This window comes from Salvelinus namaycush, chromosome 11 (genome assembly GCF_016432855.1).
Source record: "Salvelinus namaycush isolate Seneca chromosome 11, SaNama_1.0, whole genome shotgun sequence".
NCBI lineage: Eukaryota > Metazoa > Chordata > Actinopteri > Salmoniformes > Salmonidae > Salvelinus > Salvelinus namaycush.
In genome coordinates this window covers 14,782,234-14,809,932 of record NC_052317.1, presented here as the reverse complement: position 1 = coordinate 14,809,932, position 27,699 = coordinate 14,782,234, and the positions used below count along the sequence as shown (strand labels likewise).

Below are 27,699 nucleotides of genomic sequence, written 5' to 3'. Positions count from 1 at the left end.
GTTAACACTACTAGCACGACTTACAGTAGTTAACACTACTAGCACTACGTACAGTAGTTAACACTATTAGCACGACTTACAGTAGTTAACACTACTAGCACTACGTACAGTAGTTAACACGACTAGCACGACGTACAGTAGTTAACACTACTAGCACGACGTACAGTAGTTAACACTACTAGCACGACGTACAGTAGTTAACACTACTAGCACTACGTACAGTAGTTAACACTACTAGCACTACGTACAGTAGTTAACACCACTAGCACGACGTACAGTAGTTAGCACCACTAGCACTACGTACAGTAGTTAACACTACTAGCACGACTTACAGTAGTTAACACTACTAGCACTACGTACAGTAGTTAACACTACTAGCACGACGTACAGTAGTTAACACTACGTACAGTAGTTAGCACTACTAGCACTACGTACAGTAGTTAACACTACTAGCACGACTTACAGTAGTTAACACTACTAGCACTACGTACAGTAGTTAACACTACTAGCACGACTTACAGTAGTTAACACTACTAGCACTACGTACAGTAGTTAACACGACTAGCACGACGTACAGTAGTTAACACGACTAGCACGACGTACAGTAGTTAACACTACTAGCACGACTTACAGTAGTTAACACTACTAGCACGACTTACAGTAGTTAACACTACTAGCACTACGTACAGTAGTTAACACTACTAGCACTACGTACAGTAGTTAGCACTACTAGCACGACGTACAGTAGTTAGCACTACTAGCACTACGTACAGTAGTTAACACTACTAGCACGACTTACAGTAGTTAACACTACTAGCACGACGTACAGTAGTTAACACGACTAGCACTACGTACAGTAGTTAACACTACTAGCACTACGTACAGTAGTTAACACCACTAGCACGACTTACAGTAGTTAACACCACTAGCACGACGTACAGTAGTTAGCACCACTAGCACTACGTACAGTAGTTAACACTACTAGCACGACTTACAGTAGTTAACACTACTAGCACTACGTACAGTAGTTAACACTACTAGCACGACTTACAGTAGTTAACACTACTAGCACTATGTACAGTAGTTAACACTACTAGCACGACGTACAGTAGTTAGCACTACTAGCACTACGTACAGTAGTTAACACTACTAGCACGACTTACAGTAGTTAACACTACTAGCACGACGTACAGTAGTTAACACGACTAGCACTACGTACAGTAGTTAACACTACTAGCACTACGTACAGTAGTTAACACCACTAGCACGACTTACAGTAGTTAACACCACTAGCACGACTTACAGTAGTTAACACTACTAGCACTACGTACAGTAGTTAACACTACTAGCACGACTTACAGTAGTTAACACTACTAGCACGACGTACAGTAGTTAACACTAATAGCACTACGTACAGTAGTTAACACTACTAGCACTACGTACAGTAGTTAACACTACTAGCACTACGTACAGTAGTTAACACTACTAGCACTACGTACAGTAGTTAACACTACTAGCACTACGTACAGTAGTTAACACTACTAGCACGACTTACAGTAGTTAACACTACTAGCACGACTTACAGTAATTAACACTACTAGCACTACGTACAGTAGTTAACACTACGTACAGTAGTTAGCACTACTAGCACTACGTACAGTAGTTAACACTACTAGCACGACGTACAGTAGTTAACACTACTAGCACGAAGTACAGTAGTTAACACTACTAGCACTACGTACAGTAGTTAACACTACTAGCACTACGTACAGTAGTTAACACTACTAGCACTACGTACAGTAGTTAACACTACTAGCACGACTTACAGTAGTTAACACTACTAGCACGACTTACAGTAGTTAACACTACTAGCACTACGTACATTAGTTAACACTACTAGCACTACGTACAGTAGTTAGCACTACTAGCACGACGTACAGTAGTTAGCACTACTAGCACTACGTACAGTAGTTAACACTACTAGCACGACTTACAGTAGTTAACACTACTAGCACGACGTACAGTAGTTAACACGACTAGCACTACGTACAGTAGTTAACACTACTAGCACTACGTACAGTAGTTAACACCACTAGCACGACTTACAGTAGTTAACACCACTAGCACGACGTACAGTAGTTAGCACCACTAGCACTACGTACAGTAGTTAACACTACTAGCACGACTTACAGTAGTTAACACTACTAGCACTACGTACAGTAGTTAACACTACTAGCACGACGTACAGTAGTTAACACTACGTACAGTAGTTAGCACTACTAGCACTACGTACAGTAGTTAACACTACTAGCACGACTTACAGTAGTTAACACTACTAGCACTACGTACAGTAGTTAACACTACTAGCACGACTTACAGTAGTTAACACTACTAGCACTACGTACAGTAGTTAACACGACTAGCACGACGTACAGTAGTTAACACGACTAGCACGACGTACAGTAGTTAACACTACTAGCACGACTTACAGTAGTTAACACTACTAGCACGACTTACAGTAGTTAACACTACTAGCACTACGTACAGTAGTTAACACTACTAGCACTACGTACAGTAGTTAGCACTACTAGCACGACGTACAGTAGTTAGCACTACTAGCACTACGTACAGTAGTTAACACTACTAGCACGACGTACAGTAGTTAACACTACTAGCACGACGTACAGTAGTTAACACGACTAGCACTACGTACAGTAGTTAACACTACTAGCACTACGTACAGTAGTTAACACCACTAGCACGACTTACAGTAGTTAACACCACTAGCACGACGTACAGTAGTTAGCACCACTAGCACTACGTACAGTAGTTAACACTACTAGCACGACTTACAGTAGTTAACACTACTAGCACTACGTACAGTAGTTAACACTACTAGCACGACTTACAGTAGTTAACACTACTAGCACTATGTACAGTAGTTAACACTACTAGCACTATGTACAGTAGTTAGCACTACTAGCACTACGTACAGTAGTTAACACTACTAGCACGACTTACAGTAGTTAACACTACTAGCACGACGTACAGTAGTTAACACTACTAGCACGACGTACAGTAGTTAACACGACTAGCACTACGTACAGTAGTTAACACTACTAGCACTACGTACAGTAGTTAACACCACTAGCACGACTTACAGTAGTTAACACCACTAGCACGACGTACAGTAGTTAGCACCACTAGCACGACGTACAGTAGTTAACACTACTAGCACGACTTACAGTAGTTAACACTACTAGCACTACGTACAGTAGTTAACACTACTAGCACGACTTACAGTAGTTAACACTACTAGCACTATGTACAGTAGTTAACACTACTAGCACGACGTACAGTAGTTAGCACTACTAGCACTACGTACAGTAGTTAACACTACTAGCACGACTTACAGTAGTTAACACTACTAGCACTACGTACAGTAGTTAACACTACTAGCACTACGTACAGTAGTTAACACTACTAGCACTACGTACAGTAGTTAACACTACTAGCACTACGTACAGTAGTTAACACCACTAGCACGACGTACAGTAGTTAGCACCACTAGCACTACGTACAGTAGTTAACACTACTAGCACGACTTACAGTAGTTAACACTACTAGCACGACTTACAGTAGTTAACACTACTAGCACTATGTACAGTAGTTAACACTACTAGCACGACGTACAGTAGTTAGCACTACTAGCACTACGTACAGTAGTTAACACTACTAGCACGACTTACAGTAGTTAACACTACTAGCACTACGTACAGTAGTTAACACTACTAGCACTACGTACAGTAGTTAACACTACTAGCACTACGTACAGTAGTTAACACTACTAGCACTACGTACAGTAGTTAACACCACTAGCACGACGTACAGTAGTTAGCACCACTAGCACTACGTACAGTAGTTAACACTACTAGCACGACTTACAGTAGTTAACACTACTAGCACGACTTACAGTAGTTAACACTACTAGCACTATGTACAGTAGTTAACACTACTAGCACTACGTACAGTAGTTAGCACTACTAGCACTACGTACAGTAGTTAACACGACTAGCATGACTTAAAGTAGTTAACACGACTAGCACGACTTACAGTAGTTAACACTACTAGCACTACGTACAGTAGTTAACACTACTAGCACTACGTACAGTAGTTAACACTACTAGCACGACTTACAGTAGTTAACACTACTAGCACTATGTACAGTAGTTAACACTACTAGCACGACTTACAGTAGTTAACACTACTAGCACTACGTACAGTAGTTAACACTACTAGCACGACTTACAGTAGTTAACACTACTAGCACTACGTACAGTAGTTAACACTACTAGCACTACGTACAGTAGTTAACACTACTAGCACGACTTACAGTAGTTAGCACTACTAGCACCAGGTACAGTAGTTAACACGACTAGCACGACTTACAGTAGTTAACACTACTAGCACTACGTACAGTAGTTAACACGACTAGCACGACTTACAGTGGTTAACACTACTAGCACTACGTACAGTAGTTAACACTACTAGCACTACGTACATTAGTTAACACGACTAGCAAGACTTACAGTAGTTAACACGACTAGCACTACGTACAGTAGTTAACACGACTAGCACGACTTACAGTAGTTAACACTACTAGCACGACGTACAGTAGTTAACACTACTAGCACGACGTACAGTAGTTAACACTACTAGCACTACGTACAGTAGTTAACACTACTAGCACGACTTACAGTAGTTAACACTACTAGCACGACTTACAGTAGTTAACACTACTAGCACGACTTACAGTAGTTAACACTACGAGCACGACTTACAGTAGTTAACACTACTAGCACGACGTACAGTAGTTAACACTACTAGCACGACTTACAGTAGTTAACACTACTAGCACTACGTACAGTAGTTAACACTACTAGCACGACTTACAGTAGTTAACACTACTAGCACTACGTACAGTAGTTAACACTACTAGCACTACGTACAGTAGTTAACACTACTAGCACGACTTACAGTAGTTAGCACTACTAGCACCAGGTACAGTAGTTAACACGACTAGCACGACTTACAGTAGTTAACACTACTAGCACTACGTACAGTAGTTAACACGACTAGCACGACTTACAGTGGTTAACACTACTAGCACTACGTACAGTAGTTAACACTACTAGCACTACGTACATTAGTTAACACGACTAGCACGACTTACAGTAGTTAACACGACTAGCACTACGTACAGTAGTTAACACGACTAGCACGACTTACAGTAGTTAACACTACTAGCACGACGTACAGTAGTTAACACTACTAGCACGACGTACAGTAGTTAACACTACTAGCACGACGTACAGTAGTTAACACTACTAGCACGACGTACAGTAGTTAGCACTACTAGCACTACGTACAGTAGTTAGCACTACTAGCACTACGTACAGTAGTTAACACTACTAGCACGACTTACAGTAGTTAGCACTACTAGCACTACGTACAGTAGTTAGCACTACTAGCACTACGTACAGTAGTTAACACTACTAGCACGACTTACAGTAGTTAACACTACTAGCACGACGTACAGTAGTTAACACTACTAGCACGACGTACAGTAGTTAACACTACTAGCACGACGTACAGTAGTTAACACTACTAGCACGACGTACAGTAGTTAACACTACTAGCACGACTTACAGTAGTTAACACTACTAGCACGACTTACAGTAGTTAACACTACTAGCACGACGTACAGTAGTTAACACTACTAGCACGACTTACAGTAGTTAACACGACTAGCACGACTTACAGTAGTTAACACTACTAGCACGACGTACAGTAGTTAACATCACTAGCACTACGTACAGTAGTTAACACTACTAGCACGACGTACAGTAGTTAACACTACTAGTACTACGTACAGTAGTTAGCACTACTTGCACTACGTACAGTAGTTAAGACTACTAGCACGACGTACAGTAGTTAACACTACTAGCACGACTTACAGTAGTTAACACTACTAGCACGACGTACAGTAGTTAACACTACTAGCACGACTTACAGTAGTTAACACGACTAGCACGACTTACAGTAGTTAACACTACTAGCACGACGTACAGTAGTTAACATCACTAGCACTACGTACAGTAGTTAACACTACTAGCACGACGTACAGTAGTTAACACTACTAGTACTACGTACAGTAGTTAGCACTACTTGCACTACGTACAGTAGTTAAGACTACTAGCACGACGTACAGTAGTTAACACTACTAGCACGACGTACAGTAGTTAGCACTACTAGCACGACTTACAGTAGTTAACACGACTAGCACTACGTACAGTAGTTAACACGACTAGCACGACTTACAGTAGTTAACACTACTAGTACGACGTACAGTAGTTAGCACTACTAGCACTACGTACAGTAGTTAACACTACTAGCACGACTTACAGTAGTTAACACTACTAGCACTACGTACAGTAGTTAGCACTACTAGCACTACGTACAGTAGTTAGCACTACTAGCACTACGTACAGTAGTTAGCACTACTAGCACTACGTACAGTAGTTAACACTACTAGCACGACTTACAGTAGTTAACACTACTAGCACTACATACAGTAGTTAACACGACTAGCACGACGTACAGTAGTTAGCACTACTAGCACGACGTACAGTAGTTAACACTACTAGCACGATGTACAGTAGTTAACACTACTAGCACTACGTACAGTAGTTAGCACTACTAGCACTACGTACAGTAGTTAGCACTACTAGCACTACATACAGTAGTTAGCACTACTAGCACTACGTACAGTAGTTAGCACTACTAGCACTACGTACAGTAGTTAGCACTACTAGCACTACGTACAGTAGTTAGCACTACTAGCACTACGTACAGTAGTTAGCACTACTAGCACTACGTACAGTAGTTAGCACTACTAGCACTACGTACAGTAGTTAGCACTACTAGCACTATGTACAGTAGTTAGCACTACTAGCACTACGTACAGTAGTTAGCACTACTAGCACTACGTACAGTAGTTAGCACTACTAGCACTACGTACAGTAGTTAGCACTACTAGCACCAGGTACAGTAGTTAGCACTACTAGCACCACGTACAGTAGTTAGCACTACTAGCACCACGTACAGTAGTTAGCACTACTAGCACCACGTACAGTAGTTAGCACTACTAGCACTACAGTAGTTAGCACTACTAGCACGACTTACAGTAGTTAGCACTACTAGCACCACTTACAGTAGTTAGCACTACTAGCACCACTTACAGTAGTTAGCACTACTAGCACGACTTACAGCAGTTAGCACTACTAGCACCACTTACAGTAGTTAGCACTACTAGCACCACTTACAGAAGTTAGCACCACTTACAGTAGTTAGCACTACTAATACCACTTACAGTAGTTAGCACTACTACCACCTCTAAGCACTACTACTGTAGCACCACTTACAGTAGTTAGCACTACTAGCACCACTTACAGTAGTTAGCACTACTAGCACCACTTACAGTAGTTAGCACTACTAGCACCACTTACAGTAGTTAGCACTACTAGCACCACTTACAGTAGTTAGCACTACTAGCACCACTTACAGTAGTTAGCACTACTAGCACCACTTACAGAAGTTAGCACCACTTACAGTAGTTAGCACTACTAGCACCACTTACAGTAGTTAGCACTACTAGCACCACTTACAATAGTTACACTACTAGCACCTCTAAGCACTACTACCGTGGCACCACTTACAATAGTTAGCACTACTAGCACCTCTAAGCACTACTAACACTACTTACAATAGTTAACACTACTAGCACCTCTAAGCACTACTACCGTGGCACCACTTACAATAGTTAGCACTACTAGCACCTCTAAGCACTACTACTGTGGCACCACTTACAATAGTTAGCACTACTAACACTACTTACAATAGTTAGCACTACTAGCACCTCTAAGCACTACTACTGTGGCACCACTTACAATAGTTAGCACTACTAGCACCTCTAAGCACTACTACCGTGGCACCACTTACAATAGTTAGCACTACTAGCACCTCTAAGCACTACTAACACTACTTACAATAGTTAACACTACTAGCACCTCTAAGCACTACTACCGTGGCACCACTTACAATAGTTAGCACTACTAGCACCTCTAAGCACTACTACTGTGGCACCACTTACAATAGTTAGCACTACTAACACTACTTACAATAGTTAGCACTACTAGCACCTCTAAGCACTACTACTGTGGCACCACTTACAATAGTTAGCACTACTAGCACCTCTAAGCACTACTACGGTGGCACCACTTACAATAGTTAGCACTAATAGCACCTCTAAGCACTACTACTGTGGCACCACTTACAATAGTTAGCACTACTTACAACGCCAGAGGACTCAGATTTAACATCATATAGTAACCTAAGAATTTCAATGCCAAGAACATACACACCTCCTATGCTCCTTCAGACTTAAGTTAAACTGTCCTCTTGTTTAGTCTGTTTTGGATAGCTCTGAGGCTCTCTGCCTCTCCTGCATAAATAACTGTTCTATAAAACACGTAAACACACACACACATCTATCATATATGGTACTAAGCTGAGGTAGAAGGTGCCCCTACTCACGGATGTAGAACAAATTTGTCCTACTCCCAATCCTAACTGTAACTCTGTTGACACGAAATAACTAATGAAACCAGAGCAGCTGCAATAGCAGTAGTTGCATATTGAAACACTTTATGAATCAAACTGACTTTCTAAACCTGGTAGGACAAATAGGCCTATACATCATCTATAGAAGACTGTCAATAAGCAGGTGAAGCTGTCCCTAGACACTGATCTCAGGTCAGTTGGTTTCCTCCCTAGTGGTTAAGGTTAGAATCATGTAATCTGATCCTGGCTGGTGTTGTGAAGGCTAGTCTGCCAGGTCATGGCAGAGCCTCAGGCCAAATCTGGCCTCGACACCTGCGCAGTACAGAGAAGCCTTTGTTCCCCAACACTATTTACATATTTTCCCACCTTCACTAAATAAAAAAATCAGATTCCATGGCTCCTTATGATTTTTAACAGGCACATAAAAGTGGTGCTCGTACACCATTAAAAGGAGAAGTTAATGTTTGGCCTTGAGACTGTGTTATGAGTCCCTGTTCAGGTATGTGGAACATTATTACATTAAATCAGCACAGGTATTCAACATCAGGCTCTGAATATGTGATATGAGCCCTGATCAACACCGTATTAGTGTGATCGGTAATAATATTTTAAAGTGTGGACTGGCGGTAGTATATCTGTGCGTGTGTGTGTGTGTGCGTGTTTTGTGTGTGAGTGTGCGTGTTTTGTGTGTCAGTGTGCGTGTGTGCGTGTGCTGACTGCTGTACTGACCTTGGTGTTAAAGGTGTCTATGTTTTCTATCATGGTGGTGATAGCCTCTGAGATGCGCTTGGGGAGAGAGAGGAACACCACATTCACACTGGATGCACCCTCAAACTTGTTAGCCACCTGCAGCATGGCATCTACAGAGACGGGGGGAATACAATATTAAAATGTGAATGCATGCTTATAAGCATTAAATTAAATTAAATGAGTGTGCAAATGTGTGTGTGTGTGTGTGTGTGTGTGTGTGTGTGTGTGTGTGTGTGTGTGTGTGTGTGTGTGTGTGTGTGTGTGTGTGTGTGTGTGTGTGTGTGTGTGTGTGTGTGTGTGTGTGTGTGTGTGTGAGTGTGTCGTGCGTGTGTGTTTATATGTCTCACCAGCCAAGTTTCTCCACTCTGTGTCCAGGTCGGCGTGGTTGGCGAGGCAGCCCTTCAGCACGTTTGCACAGTAGTTGGCACAGGGCTTGGCAGAGGGCACGCCACGGCAGTGGCGACAGTACGTCATCTTCATGATGGCACGCACACACTCTGGGCTCAGGGGCACCTGGGAGAGGAGACACACAACAAAACAGATGATATATACAGTACCAGTCAAAAGTTTGGACACACCTACTCATTCAAAAGTTTTTCTTGCACTTCAATTAACAGATGTGCCTTGTTAAAAGTTTGTGGAATTTGTTTCCTTCTTAATGCATTAGGGCCAATCAGTTGTGTTGTGACAAGGTAGGGGGGTATACAGAATATAGCTCTCATTGGTAAAAGACCAAGTCCATATTATGGCAAGAACAGCTCAAATAAGCAAAGAGAAATGACAGGCCATCATTACTGACATGTAGGTCAGTCAATCTAGAAAATTTCAAGAACTTTGAAAGTTTCTTCAAGTGCAGTCGCAAAAACCATCAAGCGCTATAATGAAACTGTCTCTCATGAGGACCGCCACAGGAAAGGAAGACCCAGAGTTACCTCTGCTGCAGAGGATAAGTTCATTAGAGTTAAATGCACCTCAGATTGCAGCCCAAATAAATGCTTCACAGAGTTCAAGTAACAGACACATCTCAACATCAACTGTTCAGAGGAGACTGCGTGAATCAGGCATTTATGGTCAAATTGCTGCAAAGAAACCACTACTAAAGGAAACCAATAATAAGAAGAGACTTTCTTGGGCCAAGAAACATGAGCAATGATGAGTCCAAATTTGAGATTTTTGGTTCCAACTGCCGTGTCTTTGTGAGACGCAGAGGAGTTGAACAGATGACCTCTGCATGTGTGGTTCCCACCGTGAAGCATGGAGGAGGTGTGCCAGTGTTTTGCTGGTGACACTGTCAGTGATTTATTTAGAATTCAAGGCACACTTAACCAGCATGGCTACCACAGCATACTGCAGCGATACGCCATCCCATCTGGTTTGCGCTTAGTGGGACTCTCATTTGTTTTTCAACAGGACAATGACCCAACACACTTTTGACTGGTACTGTATATCATAAATACCTCTCAATATTAATGCATACGCTCAATTGAGGTACTTTACACGGTGTAGGAAAGACACAAATGCCCCTGTGAGCATTGACAAATCAGAGGTAGAAACAGCCTGGCATCCAGGCTAAATACAGACCGACATGTTTTCCTTCAATCATGAAATGAATGTCCCTGTGACTTCTTATGGTTTTCTTTTCATACAAAGCCTTGGCCGTTCCAACACCTCTATGAGCAATAGCATATGTTTCAATGACAAACAAGATTGAAAGAAATGCATCAGGCCCTTCAGTGACTGTCCCTGCCATTCCAACGGTTACTACTGCTTCTGCCACTACTACAATAGTTCCATTATTGTCATTCACTATCATGGGTCCTGAGATATGTGGAAAGGAGAACAGCTTAAGTTCCTGTGAACGCGTGAGTTTCCTTGGCGATGGGCGAACAAACGACACACACACACACACACACACACAATACAGCGGGAGGTCACTTCCCATGGCCATCCTTTTACGCTAGCGCCGCGCTTGTAGGTTTTAGTCAACCTGGTTACCGTGGAAACCGATCAGCCGAGAGAATGAGCTTTTTTTCCCTCTGCATGACACATCCGTCTTCACTTTCCACCAGATCCCTCCATCCTTCTTTTCTTCCGCCTCTCTCTCTCTCGCTATCCCACTGGGCTGTTCCCTCAGGAAAGGGCCTTGGTGCATTATAACTGAAACTGGGTTAATACCAGTAAGCCCTGCTAGCAAGAGAGCCCCGGCTACGCATACAAAACTCCAGTAGAAGTGTGTGTGTGTATCTGTGTGAGAGGGAGACTGAGAGCTCAGCTCGGAATACCAAACTCCTCTTAGCTGACATCTGGGGCGGTGTGATGCTTTTCCTGGAAACCGCCACCCTTGTCATATCAAAGTCAGACAAAGCCTAGTTAGCAGAAACATGCAGACATTAGCTAACAGTATCCAATGTTAAAGACAACATGAACATGGTCTCAGGACCACCGACAGAAGCCTCTTCCTCTAATGATACCTGACAGTGATGGCACTGATGAGCTAGGTTAGGTTCCTTATCTACTAATTATAATGGGATTGTTAACCTGCTATTGATATCGTACCAGGAGACAGTTCACTTTACATCCATAGACTGTTGATGATATTGATGTTGACAGCAGGCAGTGACTATCTATTGATTAGGAAACAGTCAATATGAATCAATGGGAATGCAGGGTTCTGGTGATGACATAAAATAGTGTTTGTTTCACATCCTGACTCTACAGCACGCCCCCGCGTCCCCCCTCCGCTCCTCCTTCACTCCTTTTCTCCTCCACTCGTTAGGCAAAAGAATGAGTCAGGCAATCACTGTTTGAATGAGAGAGAGAGACATTTTTTTGCGGGGGGTGGAAAGACATATATGGAGCCCAAAGAAAAGGGTTGAAAATAATAAAGTTCCAGAAAGCAAACGGAGAGACGGGAGAGAGAACATGAAGACCAAGAGTCAGGGAGTAGACACAAAGGAAGAGACAGAATATTTGAAAGGAAGGAATTTTCCTTCATTTGAGTTAATATTATCATCCTGCACACATTCAATGAAGTGAGGGCTTTATAGCACGACTGCAGCCAGAGAAGCCTATTATCGTCACTGTCTGATGGAAAACTCTTATCTCCAAAACAGAAACTTTTCAGGAAATGGACAAATATTTTCCCATTACAGAACATACAATTCTGAAGCTATTTTCAATACATTTTCTTGGTCCTAGAGTCTTACAATATTCAGAGTACATGGAAGGGAGTCACTGCTTTCAATAAATGTTTAAAAAAAATGTAAACCGTCAAAGATGAGAGGTTTCCATCAGACAGCGACGCTATACTGTTAGCCTGATCCCAGATCTGTTTGTGCTGTCTTGTCAACTCCTTTTCATTCATTGTGTTATGAATTTTATGAATAATGACTAAATGATGTATACATTTAACTTAGAACTATAACTAACAGAATTCTACCCTGTCTCTGTATAATGATGGAGAATGTTTGTCCATAAGAGAAGAGGAACTGTGGCAGACAACTTGTGACCACTGTGAAACTGATAACAGGGAAGGAAGCCTAACCACCTAGGGAGGGGAGAAACCTTGGGCTTGTAGTACATTGTATAACAGGTGGCAGGCAATGTATGAGTAGGAGAAGACTTGTGAACTATATTGTCTGAGAGGAGGAGGGACAGTTATGACGAAATGAGAGGTATATAAACCACTGTACAGGAAATGAGAGAGCTCTCGTAAATAAACATTCTGACTATTGTAGACTGGCCTCTGTCTGTTTCATTTCAACAAGAACCTTACAAATTCTTGGTAACAGACCGAGTAGTTTAATTGAAGTTCAGTTTATGAACATTGAGAACATAATTCTCTTAACACTTTGTCATGCCAAACAATGAGGCAATGAGAGGGACACAAACAAATCTGGGTTCAGGCTAGCATACTGTAGCTCTGACATCCCAAACCGTAGACAATAGGCTTAATGGAGTGAGCAAATCATCCATGCCCTGATTGCTTGAGGTTAATGCTCACAGTTTCCCTCCCTGTAATTCTGTGGATGCACACCAAGCAGAGAGAGAGAGAGAGAGAGAGAGAGAGATGCTGGGCCTGGCTAACCGACACAGACACAAACTACACAGTTCTACACACCGACCATACACTAATTAGGTAACCTTTGGAGAATTGTGAATTAAGAGCAAATGTGTGTGTGTGTGTGTGTGTGCGCGCGTGCCACGCCAATGACATTATCAGTACTACATGTAAACAGTACATTATTCAACCTTACCACTGTGACCCTGACGACACTACATCTCCATATACTGTACACATGTCAGAGAGGTCCTGGGAATAGGGTGGCCTCTCTCTTTCTCTCTCTCTCTCTCTCTCTCTCATTGTGTAATTAATGAAGATATATGAGTAGCCTCTTCCCCCTGCGTTAGCTGTACTAGACTCCAAGCCTCGTAGTGATATATGTGGCGCGTGCTGTGGCCTACTTCCTACTGTACTGTGCCATCAGGACAGAGAGCGTCCCTGAAAACTGGTGGTGATGTTGGAAGGTAGGGAATACCACAGGGAGGAGAGATATCTACCTCTGAGCAAAAGCGTTTCTCTCTTTGTCTCTCTCTTCCTCAATCTCTCCCGTTCCTTTATCTGTGCACACACACACACACAGTAACGCACACTCACAGATTAACACACACACACATCTGCAGGCGGTTGGAAAGGAGAGGCACCATAAAGTACAGCCCTGGGCTCAGGCAATCAGCTCCTGCTACAGCAGTTAATGTCAACGCATCCGTGAGAAATGGCCCACTCCACACACAAGACAAGAGTAAGGTTCAAATCAGAGCACTACTGCTGAGAAACATCCGCTCTGTAGGGGGTCAATATTGAGTGTTAAAATCAGCGCACCAATGACATTTGTTGATATTACCGCAATAGCGAAAGATACAGTTCACACTTTCCTATTCTGAAATAAGGAAAGTGCAGGGTTATTAAAGTGATATTAGGCTTTTATAAACTGTTTGAGGTCATCTTTTTGCAACAGTCATGAGGAGGTATAGCCTACTAAAAGTGTGTTCACTACTGTATAATTGTCCTCTCCATAAGGCAAGGTGAGGGTTAATAGTATTGTGCTGATGTGAAGGTTAGCGTGTTAGCGTGATGCATCTCTCTCAGCCTCAGTTTCTCTGTGTGTCCCTATAGAGGGGATAAGACACGCCGCCCACACAGAGGGACCTTCGGGTAACTCAATTAAGCGCACAACGTAGCATTGCCTAGCTGCAAGCATAAGGGAATAAAGCCTAGAATTACAGTGGCCACAGGTAGCGAAGCCTAGCGAAGCCTAGCGAAGCGAAGCCGCGAGCATAAGGGAATAAGGCCCAGAATTACCATGGCCACAGCTAGCGTAGTGTAGCCTAGCGTAGCAGGGGGAATAAGGGAAAGCATGGCAGAAGTTAGCCTCGCCATGCCACGGGCATACTGTAAATGGGCATTAGAGTTATCATGGGCTTAAGGGAATAAGGCCAGGCATTAGCATGGCAACAGTTAGTGTAGGCTAGCCTAGCAGGGGAACAAGGAATAGTATTAGCATGGGCAGACAGCCAGACACGCTAAGCTGGCATTTCTATTTATGACGTATGCCCTGTGGATCCACTCTCCAGACCTGCCAGGCTGGACTACAGAGCACTGCCAGCCCGCAGGGTGTCAGGCTGATAAGCAGTTGTTAGCTATCTCACCCCCACACACCTATTCTACCTATTCCCCTCCCTTCTCCTCCTCTCCCCCAGAGCTGCCTGATCTGATCCATATTTGCCGATTGTGGCCGTGTTGCTGCTGCTGAAGGACATTGAGCGATGTGTCCATTAAATGACATTGGCTGGGGAAAATGTGTAAGTAATTAGTGCGGCTTTTACAAATTACAAAATGTCATCCTTGCACTAATGCCAGGGCGCAGGGCAAGCGCTGCTATTCTCAATGAGGTCAGGGAGTATTCTGGCACGCATTAACACAGGCACACAGACAGTACTCTGGGATACAGTGTGATTTGATGGCAGGGGAGGGGGGAGAGAAGGTGTACATCTCACAGTGATCTCTTGTCACAGCCAAGGTCAACATGTGTGTACATGAGTGTCCCTTTCACTCCGACTCTCTCTACGCTCCCTCCTCTGTTACCGTATCTCTTCCATTCACTCTTTCCTCTCTACCTCGTCTAAACCCTCTCTACCCGCTCTTTCTCGCTCCGTTTCCCTTTCTCCTAACCACACAATCCCAATTACAGTCTGATTGGAACTACAGGGAGGAGAGAGAGAGGAGGGGGGCGTACCCATATCCCAGCATGCCATCTGGCATTCTGCTCAGCCCGCTGCCTCCCTGGCTGGTCCAATCAGACTCGAAACTCCACATAATGCATAAATCTCCCCTTTCTCCTCCTCACCTTCCTCTCTCCTCCATTCCTATACTCTCCACTCATCCTCTACTACCTTCCCTTCCTCTGCCTCATGTAGCTCCATTGACATTGTCCAGAGCTGTGGCTCACTCTCTCCCTTCTCTCCTGTACACACTGTATGTGTGAACGACCTAGTGTTCTGCTCTTAGATTTCTCCCTCCTCTGATGCGCTGTAACTCTATCAGAGATTAATTGGCCAGTAATGAGACGCACAGCCCTATTTATAGGCTGTTAATGGGCCCCGTGACTGAGTGTGTTTACCACACACTGTTCTAGAGAAGCAGTATAGAGCCGCCAGAGAACTACTGTACACAGTGTGACGCACAGCGCTACAAAGGTCTGGAGCCACAGACAACATGACAAGACAAAATAAATGCCGGATGCTGTAGGATTCGTGGAGGATTTGAGCCGTCCATTTAGCTGCTTGTAGTGTGGGGGGTTTTGTTTACATTAGAAGAAGAGGCACCGGGGACTCTTCTCTCATGCCGTAGCATTAGTTTGGTAGAATGTTTCTCAAAACGTATCTCAAAGCTCCAGATACTTGGTGTATAAAGTGCCAGATTGATGTACAGTAGGTTTAATTGACAGGATGAGAGAGAGAGAGAGAGAGAGAGAGAGAGAGAGAGAGAGAGAGAGAGAGAGAGAGAGAGAGAGAGAGAGAGAGAGAGAGAGAGAGAGACACTGACAAACATAAGAGGGAGAAAGATAGTCTGTCTTACCTGTGACACCTTGCGAACCACCTCCCCGCTGATCACCAGTCCCTGGACAAAGGAGCGTGCCGCCACAAATGTACGTGTCACCTTCAACTTGAGGTTGCGGGGGGTGTCACCAAAGGGTCGCAGCGTCTCCGACTGCTTGGACACACACTCCAGGTAGTCATCACCTACAATCAAAATAACTTTATTAGTTAAACACCCTTCATACATCCCTCATAATGATAGCTAAAGCAATATAACAACCTCACATAGTTAAGAATAAAAGTTGAAAGCAAACAAGATGAAAATCATGACAATATTTACCAGGGTTGAGGTAATTCAATTTCAACGCAAGAGTTTGTGGGGCGAAAAATAGAGAGTGAACAAATGTGAACGATGACGAAGGCCAGTGATAGACGCCAGCCTGGCATGTTCATACAATGTGGCATTGTCTGGATGGATGGCTGTATATTTGCATCTCAAAAGAGAGAGTCACACCTTCGCCGTGGCAATCTCGGGAAAGAGACGTCCCCACGGAAGTCCTTGGGGTCATTGGCGCTAGGAGAGGTGTGATGACTGATGAAAACTCAAACAAATTAAATTCATGTTACCGTGTGAATTAAATTGTCGTGTTGGGTTTGTTTCAAGAGCCTATAAAGAGCTGCATATGTTAATATGTCTTATTGAATTGTGTTTTCTGGTTGATGTGTGACTGGAATTGAAATGGTATGTTGGGTTGACTGGTTGTCAGGCACATTCCTGTTGTTTGGTCATAACATTCAAATTGAGTTGATTAGATTAGAATCTGCCTGGTGTTTTGCTGTCTTTTGTTTTCACTAGCAAAGTGTTAAGAAATGTTCATTCACGTTGGGTTCCCACTTGAGTTATTTGAAATTTGGTTTAAAGAGCCGTGAATTCGCTCATACTTTGAGAACTTGCTACTAAGCTCCTGTGTATGTCAGACGCGCATCGTTTGTTTTTGTCTTAGAGTATGTTCTGAACTGAAGACACGTGTAACCACGTTAAGTCGGCAGGTAGCCTAGTGGTTAGAGCGTTAGGCAGGTAACCGAAAGGTTGCTAGATCGAATCCCCGAGGTGACAATGTAACGGCTTTCCTCTTCCTCTTCATCCGAAGAGGAGGAGCATGGATTGAACCAAGACGCAGCGTTGTGATAAGACATGATATTTAATAAACAAAACAGAAAACACGACGAACACTTGAAATAATTACAAAACAATAAAACGATGTAGACAGACCTGGACGACGAACTTACATGAAACACGAAGAACGCATGAACAGGAAAAATGACTACATAAAACGAACGAACAAACAAAACCGAAAACAGTCCCGTGTGGCGTAACATACACAGACACTGACACAGGAGACAACCACCCACAAACAAACAATGTGACACCACCTACCTTAATATGATTCTCAATCAGAGGAGATGAAAACCACCTGCCTCTAATTGAGAACCATATCAGGTACCCATTAAACCAACATAGAAACACAAAACATAGACTGCCCACCCAAACTCACGTCCTGACCAACTAACACATACAAAACTAACAGAAAACAGGTCAGGAACGTGACAGACAAGTTAAAAATCTTGTCATTCTGCCTCTGAACAAGGCAGTTAACCCACTGTTCCTAGGCCTTCGTTGTAAAGAATAATTTGTTCTTAACTGACTTGTTAAATAAAAGTCTTAGCCTATTGGTGATAGTCATTTATTCTGAATAGTTTTTCATGTATCAGGTATTTCATGTACACTGTAATTGTTTGAGTGTCAATTCTTTTGTGACTAATACATTCTATTAGTAAACCCATTCCTCCTTTCACAGAGTAATTATTTGATTGGCTATATGCCTATAATTTGATAGTTGTTAAATTAACTACACTGCACACATAGCACATGCTTGGGTACCAACTTAACATCCCTGAGCTGCTTGCCCCAATAAATTCGTGCTGGAACATTGGTCGCCAGGATTAGCTATTTGTACCCAGCCTCTTAATAATTGCATAACGGTGCAAGACAGACACATGTTCATTATAGACATACTGAGTCACTGATGCAATTATTCGCTATCTTGCTAGATCCTCCAGAGACGCATAGGGCCGGTTGCATTTATTCACATAACATTGGAGTCAGATTGATGAAATCATTTTATTATTATTCTACTTAATATTTGGATGAGTTGGGAAAAAAGCAGCATTTATTTTCAATGGAGATTGTAAAAGTGAAATATTTCAAAGATCATATTTAAGTTCAATGCGTATGTTTACGTACCTATGAGGTATTGTCCGTTGGCTCCCTTGAACAGCCTCTCCAGCAGGCGGGCCCAGAACTCGTTGAGCGCCTCCTCTATGTTGATGTTGGAACCGCGGTAGTACCGTCTCAGCTCCGTGTACAGGTCAGAGAACACGCGGGTGTTCTGGGTGTACAGGAAACCTAGCACCGGGGGGTAGGACTCTTGCAGGAGAACCTCCGAACTGTTCAGCAGCTCCAGGAGGTAATCTGGAATGTGACAGGAAACAGGAAGTGTAAAACAGGAAGTCCAATCTGGTGGGATTACATTTACAGTTTAGCAGACACTTATGCAGAGCAACTAGGATTAAGTGCCTTCCTCAAGGGCACATTGATAGATTTTTGACCTAGTCATCTTGGGGATTCAAACCAGAAACATTTTGGTTACTGGCCCAATGCTCTAAACAATTAGGCCAGTGGTTCTCAACCTTGGTCATGGGGACACAAAGGGGGCACATTTTAGTTTTGCCCTAGCACTACACACCTGATTCAAATCATCAAAGCCTTTTGATGAGTTGATCATTTGAATCAGCAGTGTAGTGCTAGGGCAAAAACTAAAATGTGCCCCCTTTGTGTCCCCAGGACCAGGATTGAGAACCAGTGAACTAGGCTACTAGCCGTCCTAGTAGGAGGATTTAGATAGGCAGTCTATGTTCTCTTCAGACTTCACTTTCAGGCAGTGGTATTGCTTTACTTTGTTGTGCATAGCTTTAGTGGTTCTTAGCTGAGCTGTTGATCGATGTTTTCCTCCTTGTTCTTCTTCTGTTTTCTCTCTCACCCTCTTTACATGACACAGTCTCTTCACAGGGGGTTTGGAAGCAAAGTAAATGCAAAAATGAAAGGGTATAATTTCCCTTTTATGTGTTTTTTTTCAGAATCCCCCTTGCGACAAACAACAGTAGGACATAGGTCAGTCTCAAAGAGCGGTGTTGCCTATGATACAGCTCCCTGCCGTTTAGTGTAGTTTAGCTGTGAGGACTGGGGCTCTGCACCGACTTCTCAGAAACTTTACACCACTTCTCTCTCTGCGTCTCATGGCTTTGTACTGCGTATGAAAGATGCCACAGAGATGAACCCGGAGAGGAAGTGTTTAAATGTATTCTCAGGATAAGGATAGGATGTGCTGTGGAAGATACTCTTGCCAAACACATAAAACACAATGAGTGGGATACAGAGACAGCAGAGAAAACACAGTCAGAGGCATACAGCATAAACTGGCACCAACAGACACAGGCACATGCAGGCCTGCAGAGACACACACAAACAAAAGCAGAGAGCAACATCAACAGCAGACAAACCCAGTCCTGCTGGAATGGGACTCTCTAATCTGTCAGTACCATGGCTCTGACCAAAACCACACTACACAATAACAGGCTGCGCTGCGACTGCCCTGTTCAAGAATACATTTTCATTGCATCGTCTTTAATGCGTGTCCATTTGTCTGACTGTGTCGTTTTCTTTGAAGGCGTTCTTATCTCCTCCGGCCCGCCATACACCCCAGATGGGGAGCAGCTGAGGAGAGGAATCACTGAGCCTCTATGAAACCCCCAAGTATGGGTTAGAGAACTCCCTTTGCTCAACAGTATTGTCTCTCTCTGTGTGTCTCTCTCGCTGTCTTACTCTCTCCCTCTCTCTATTATATATGCAGTTGAAGTCAGAAGTTTACATACACCTTAGCCAAATACATTTAAACTAAATTTTTCACAATTCTTGACATTTACTCCGAGTAAAAATCCTCTGTCTTAGGTCAGTTAGGATCACCACTTTATTTTAAGAATGTGAAATGTCAGAATAATAGTAGAGAGAATGATTTATTTCAGCTTTTATTTCTTTCATCACATTCTCAGTGGGTCAGAAGTGTACATGCACTCAATTAGTATTTGGTAGCATTGCCTTTAAATTGTTTAACTTGGGTCAAACGTTTCGGGTAGCCTTCCATAAGCTTCCCACAATAAGTTGGGTGAATTTTGGCTCATTCCTCCTGACAGAGCTGGTGTAACTGAGTCAGGTTTGTAAGCCTCCTTGTTCGCACACACTTTTTCAGTTCTGCCCACAAATGTTCTATAGGATTGAGGTCAGGGCTTTGTGATGGCCACTCCAATACCTTGACTTTGTTGTCCTTAAGCCATTTTGCCACAACTTTGGAAGTGTGCTTGGGGTCATTGTACATTTGGAAGACCCATTTGTGACCAAGCTTTAACTTCCTGACTGATGTCTTGAGATGTTGCTTCAATATATCCACATCATTTTCCTCCTCATGATGCCTATGAAGTGCACCAGTCCCTCCTGCAGCAAAGCACCCCCACAACATGATGCTGCCACCCCTGTGCTTCACGGTTTGGAGGGTGTTCTTTGGCTTGCAAGCCTCACCCTTTTTCCTCCAAACATAACAATGGTCATTATGGCCAAACAGTTCTATTTTTGTTTCATCAGACCATAGGACATTTCTCCAAAAATTACAATCTTTGTCCACATGTGCAGTTGCAAACCGTAGTCTGGCTTTTTTTGGGCGGTTTTGGAGATGTGGCTTCTTGCTTTCTGAGCGGCCTTTCAGGTTATGTCGATATAGGACTCACTTTACTGTGGATATAGATACTTTTGTACCTGTTTCCTCCAGCATCTTCACATGGTCCTTTGCTGTTGTTCTGGGATTGATTTGCACTTTTCGCACCAAAGTACGTTCATCCTTTGGAGACAGAGCACGTCTCCTTCCTGAGCAGTATGACGGCTGTGTGGTCCCATGGTGTTTATACTTGCATACTATTGTTTGTACAGATGAATGTGGTACCTTCAGGCGTTTGGAAATTGCTCCCAAGGATAAACCAGACTTGTGGAGGTCTACTATTTTCTTTCTGAGGTGTTGGCTCATTTCTTTTGATTTTCCCATGATGTCAAGCAAAGAGGCACTGAGTTTGAAGGTAGGCCTCGAAATACATCCACAGGTACATCTCCAATTGATTCAAATGATGTTAATTAGCCTGGCAGAAGCTTCTAAAGCCATGACATAATTTTCTGGAATTTTCCAAGCTGTTTAAAGGCACAGTGAACTTAGTGGATGTAAACTTCTGACCCTCTGGAATTGTGATACAGTGAATTATAAGTGAAATAATCTGTCTGTAAACAATTGTTGGAAAAATTACTTGTGTTATGCACAAAGCATATGTCCTAACCGACTTGCCAAAACTATAGTTTGTTAACAAGAAATTTGTGGAGTGGTTGAAAAACGAGTTTTAATGACTCCAACATAAGTGTATGTAAACTTCCGACTTCAACTGTATATATGTATTTGTTGTCTGTGCCTAACAGTGTTTGTGCCATGTTTGTGTTGCTACCATTTTGTTTTGCTGTCATGTTTGTGTTGCTACCATGTTGTGTTGTTGTCTTTTGTTGTGATGTGCGTTTTGTTCAACATTTTAATTTGAATCCCAGGCCTCATCCTCACAGGATTCCTTCTGCCTCTTTTTAAAAATGTATTTAACCTTTATTTAACCAGGTATGCAAGTTGAGAACAAGTTCTCAATTACAACTGCGACCTGGCCAAGATAAAGCAAAGCAGTTCAACACATACAACAACACAGAGTTACACATGGAGTAAACAAACATACAGTCAATAATACAGTAGAAAAACAAGTCTATATACAATGTGTGCAAATGAGGTGAGATAAGGGAGTTAAGGCAATAAATAGGCCATGGTGGCGAAGTAAATAAAATATAGAAATTAAACACTGGAATGGTAGATGTGCAGTAGATGAATGTGCAAAGTAGAAATACTGGGGTGCAAAGGAGCAAGATAAATAAATAAATACAGTAGGGGATGATGTAGTTGGATGGGCTATTTACAGATGGGCTATGTACAGGTGCAGTGATCTGTGAGCTGCTCTGACAGCTGGTGCTTAAAGCTAGTGAGGGAGATATAAGTCTCCAGTTTCAGTGATTGTTGTAGTTATTTCCAGTCATTGGCAGCAGAGAACTGGAAGGAGAGGCGGCCAAAGGAGGAATTGGCTTTGGGGGTGACCAGTGAGATATACCTGCTGGAGCGCGTGCTACGGGTGGGTGCTGCTATGGTGATCAGCGAACTGAGATAAGGTGGGGCTTTACCTAGCAGGGTCTTGTAGATGACCTGGAGCCAGTGGGTATGGCGACGAGTATGAAGCGATGGCCAGCCAACGAGAGCGTACAGGTCGCAGGGGTGGGTAGTATATGGGGCTTTGGTGACAAAACGGATGGCACTGTGATAGACTGCATCCAATTTGTTGAGTAGAGTGTTGGAGGCTATTTTGTAAATGACATCGCCGAAGTCGAGGATCGGTAGGATGGTCAGTTTTACGAGGGTATGTTTGGCAGCATGAGTGAAGGATGCTTTGTTGCGAAATAGGAAGCCAATTATAGATTACATTTTTACAGTTTACAGTCTAACCAGGCACCTAGGTATTTGTAGTTGTCCACATATTCTAAGTCAGAACCGTCCAGAGTGGTGATGGACGGGCGGGCAGGTGCGGGCAGCGATCGGTTGAAGAGCATGCATTTAGTTTTACTTGTATTTAAGAGCCGTCACAGACGGGCAATTGCGGCAGACAACCACACCGGGTTCCACTCCTATCAGCTAAAAACAAGACGAAGCGGCTCCAGTGGGCACAGGAAGACCAACACTGGACAATTGAGGAGTGGAAAAACATTGCCTCACCTATAGTAATGTTTTGTTCTCTCACTCACTCACTCACTCACTCACTCACTCACTCACTCACTCACTCACTCACTCACTCACTCACTCACTCACTCACTCACTCACTCACTCACTCACTCACACACTCACCCCCCGTTAGATTGTGGTCCCTATGGGGTCATACACAAACACACACACACACACACAGCATACATTCACCACACACATCCAGTACACACGCAGACACACTGCCTGAAGATGATACGACAGTGTTGAATAAATTATAGAATATAATGGTAATCATTGCTCAGCGTTATCTAAGCATGGCCTTGTCTGATGATGTGTCACTATTCTCCTATAGTTCTACTCATTATTACTAGACATTAAAGGGGGGGAGTGTTATATTTTGGGGAATATGTGCTTTCTACTGTTTCGCTGGGGAATGATTGGGAAACATTACAAAAACAAAGTATCCTCATTAAAGCCAACACTGCCAGTAAACACAACAGAGAGAAATAATGACTAGAGGCGAACAGAGTGTTTACTGGAAGTCTTTACTGAAAATGGGCTTTGTTATGGTGACATTTCAGGGCTAGCTGGGGGACTAAAGTTGAGCTTTTTAAGGCAATGCAAACATTGCTGTATAATGCAACTGATGTGTAGCGGATTCTAAGCTAGCAGTAAGCATCGCTAAAGGCTTTTGTTTTGAATTCAACCAAATGCCTACACAGTGGGACAGGTGGGCGACTGAGGGTGAGACACAGACACCGTGAGAAGACCTACAATACCAACATCCCCAGCAGCTACCTGAACGCTCAGGGTAAAAAAACACAAAAAGCCTGATATTCCAGGCCTTTCTGAGCAGAGCAAAGTGCTTGGCCGCTGTGTTTCTGACTGGATGACAGATCGCTCCCCTGCCACCTGACCCAATGCCAGTCAGACGGACTTCTCCAGAACTCTGTGTCTGTTAGGATTAGCCGGGAGTGCCGCTCTGCTGTCACACACACACAGGCAGGGACGCATGCACGCACGCACGCACACACACATACACTAAAATCTCAGAGAGACTGACACTGTCTGTGTGTTTATCCTAGGGCAGGGGTCTCCTTTTCTAGCATGAGAGCTACTTTTTAAAATGAAAAAAAAAGATATATAGCTTTCAAATAGGCACATTCATCTCGTCTCCTCTCCCCTGTAACTCTTCCCCGGGTCCTTAGTGTACAAGAGAAAGTAGTGCATTATGTTGTCAACTCCTCTCCGGGTCCTTAGTGTACAAGAGAATGTTCTGCAAATATACCTCGTAAAATAATGGTTCATAAACAACTCTAAGGAGGCCCATATAAAATCTGTGATTTTCCCCTGCAAATTCTGTTTTATATTTTCACAAATTATGTTCTCAGTTTTACTTTTCTTAAAATTCCAATTGTTCATAGAGAAACAACAGAAATGTGATGTTCTGAGTCCATGTCCACGCTTAAATCACATCAGAAGACTTTTGATTCTTGATTGTAATTCCCCTTTAATTGCACACCTAGCAAGTGAGGAATGTGCATCTACTGTGCCGGTCTAGTGATGGTTCTGTACTGCTGCTGCTCATTTCATGGCAAAGTTAGCAAATAACAAATAATAGATACAAATGATATACTTACTCATGATATACTTCTGCCAGGTAAGCCTACTTTGCAGGTAACATTTAAGGTTTTGGGGATAGTAGTTCTGTCAACCCACAAGACGGTTATCACATCAACTGGCTTTACACAGAGTGATAGACAAAGGCGCGCACCACACAGACATACAGGGGAAATATGGTTGGAAATTAATTGGCAGATATTGTGTTAGGTTTGGCTTTTTAAGCCAATAGTGGCTGAACAGGGGTGGGATGACATCAATGTTGCGTTGATTAGATAGTAGCTGCGAGCCTGGCTGTGTCTGATACTCGTGAGATTTGTTTATGACAGTTTGTGGTGGAACATGTGAAAATTCCATGCACTTTCAGAATTGTTTGGCGAGCTCCTCATAGGTGGGCTGCGAGACCTGTTGGAGACCCCTGTCCTAGAGTAAACAGTACTTACAGACTGACAGCCTGTGACACGAGCAGACTGTTGCTGGGGCTATACTGTTGTCTTAGCTGGCTTGGAAGACACACTGGCTAAAATAGAAAAAGACACAACAGCCATGCTTTGGCTCAAAGACATGTATATTTTTTATACAACAGAGTAAATAGCAGTCAGATAATACATGGTATCCCTTCAGATAAGATTTACACATGGGCATGTCAGAAATCCTAGACATTTCTTTCCAGAACAGGGCGAGTGTTTAGTAATCTCCTACTGTTCCATAGGGCAGCCAGTCCCCAGCCAGTGCCCTTCAGCCTTGGTGACTAATGACCATCATTAACATGACACAGTGTGTGCGTGTGTGTGTGTGCCCGGGCACGAACATGTGTGTGTATGACCTTGCTCTTCCATTTTGTTTCTAAGGGACCCCAGAGGGACCACAATCTAGCCCTCCAACTCCCCTTCATCCTCCTCTCAACCTTTCCCCCTCCACCTTTCCCTCATCAGCACCATGACCTCCGTTGGGGGGGGGTTGAGGGATAATCATCCCCAGTGACAGAGCACCAGGTTTATGGTAACCAGAGGGATAGGAGAGCGGTGGCTGTAGGTGCTGTAAAGCTATACGCTGCTCTATACTGGGCATATGCTAACACAATAACCCAGGTATAATGTACTATTAGGAATATTCTTTCACATGCATATAATAACCCGCACGTCTACCTGCTCACACACTTCTACATTTTGGTACGTCTAGGCCAATTCAGACGACTTGTTCTGCCTCTCATTCAGGTTTTGTACGCACTTTGTGATTTAGCGCCATTTGCTGCCCATATCATGTATGGCACCTAGTTAATCATGTTTCTTCTATGGTACTTTGTTCTGTGGCACTGTAAAACAGGAAGCAGGAAGTGTTTCATTTGATTAAGCACATTTGTCAGGCCAGCAATGGACTCATGATTATTTGCCATCCTTTTATGCCTGCGTAAGCATGGCTTGTGAATACTAAAATGTTTAATTAGCTATTCATCTAATTATATTAGGAAGTATTTTGCATTTCTAATGCTTAGAACATTGTGATTATGTACCTTTACATTGCTAGTTATGTTAGCTGTTTGCCATCCAGTGTACATATGCTAGCTACCATTGTTATAGCCTATTATTTCACATCAGCAGAGTGTTGTATTTAGGTGCTTGGAACAGTGCACTTGAACTTATATGCTGTATTTCTGTATAAAATACAGCTGTCAGCTAAGCTTTTCAATCTAACAGTACTTGGCGCAAGCAATTCCTGTTATGTATAGAGAGCTGTATCTATCTTTTCGGTTTCACTCCGTATTCATTGACTTCCTGTATGACTTCAATAAACCACTGGAGGTAGGAGGCTATTTTCTGACCCATGTCGTTTAGCTGGCTGTCTAATTTTGGTTAGAAACACCTCAAGGAGGACAGTACACTGCAGATTGAAGACCTTTTTGATGAAGAATGTGTTCTTCTATGATCCTGTTCTGTATTCCTGTTTTGCATTTTGTAGTTGATGTGTATCTTTGTAATTGCAGGGCTCATTTACAAAAGAGACCTTGGTCTCAACATGACTCCCTGTCAAAGTAAAGGTTAAATATATACACACACACACCTTGCATCCCACTGCGGGCTTGCCTCTGAAGCTAAGCACGGTTGGTCCTGGTCGGTCCTTGGATGGAAGATCAGATGCTGCTGGAAGTGGTGTTGGAGGGCCAGTAGGAGGCACCCTTTCCTCAGGTCTAAAATAAAATATCCCAATGTCCCAGGGCAGTGATTGGGGACATTGCCCTGTGTAGGGTGTCGTCTTTTGGATGGGACTCTCTGGGGTCCTGACTCTCTGTGGTCACTAAAGATCCCATGGCACTTATCGTAAGAGTAGGGGTAGCCAGGACACCCTGGTGTCCTGGCTAAATTCCCAATCTGGCACCTAATCATCCCCAGCTTCCAACTGACTCACTCATTCCCCCTCCTCTCCCCAGTAACTATTCCCCAGGTCATTGCTGTAAATGAGAATGTGTTCTCAGTCAATTTACCTGTTGAAAGGAAAGAGGGGTTGAAACCAGGATTAATCCGTGAATGGCCCATTTCTACAGTGTTCCAATGGC

General features: G+C 43.2%; 1 protein-coding gene across 1 annotated transcript in view; it reads right to left on the bottom strand.

Annotated features, from left to right (window-relative positions):
• LOC120055859 (glypican-1-like) overlaps nt 1–27,699 on the bottom strand; it is a 121,865-nt gene that overhangs the window by 18,345 nt on the left and 75,821 nt on the right. Inside the window, exons 4-7 of the mRNA XM_039003880.1 lie at nt 18,836–19,063; nt 16,571–16,734; nt 9,780–9,945; nt 9,412–9,542 (exon numbers count right to left, since the gene is read on the bottom strand). Of these exons, the coding sequence (XP_038859808.1) occupies nt 9,412–9,542; nt 9,780–9,945; nt 16,571–16,734; nt 18,836–19,063 (689 nt within the window). The remainder of the gene's footprint in view (nt 1–9,411; nt 9,543–9,779; nt 9,946–16,570; nt 16,735–18,835; nt 19,064–27,699) is intronic.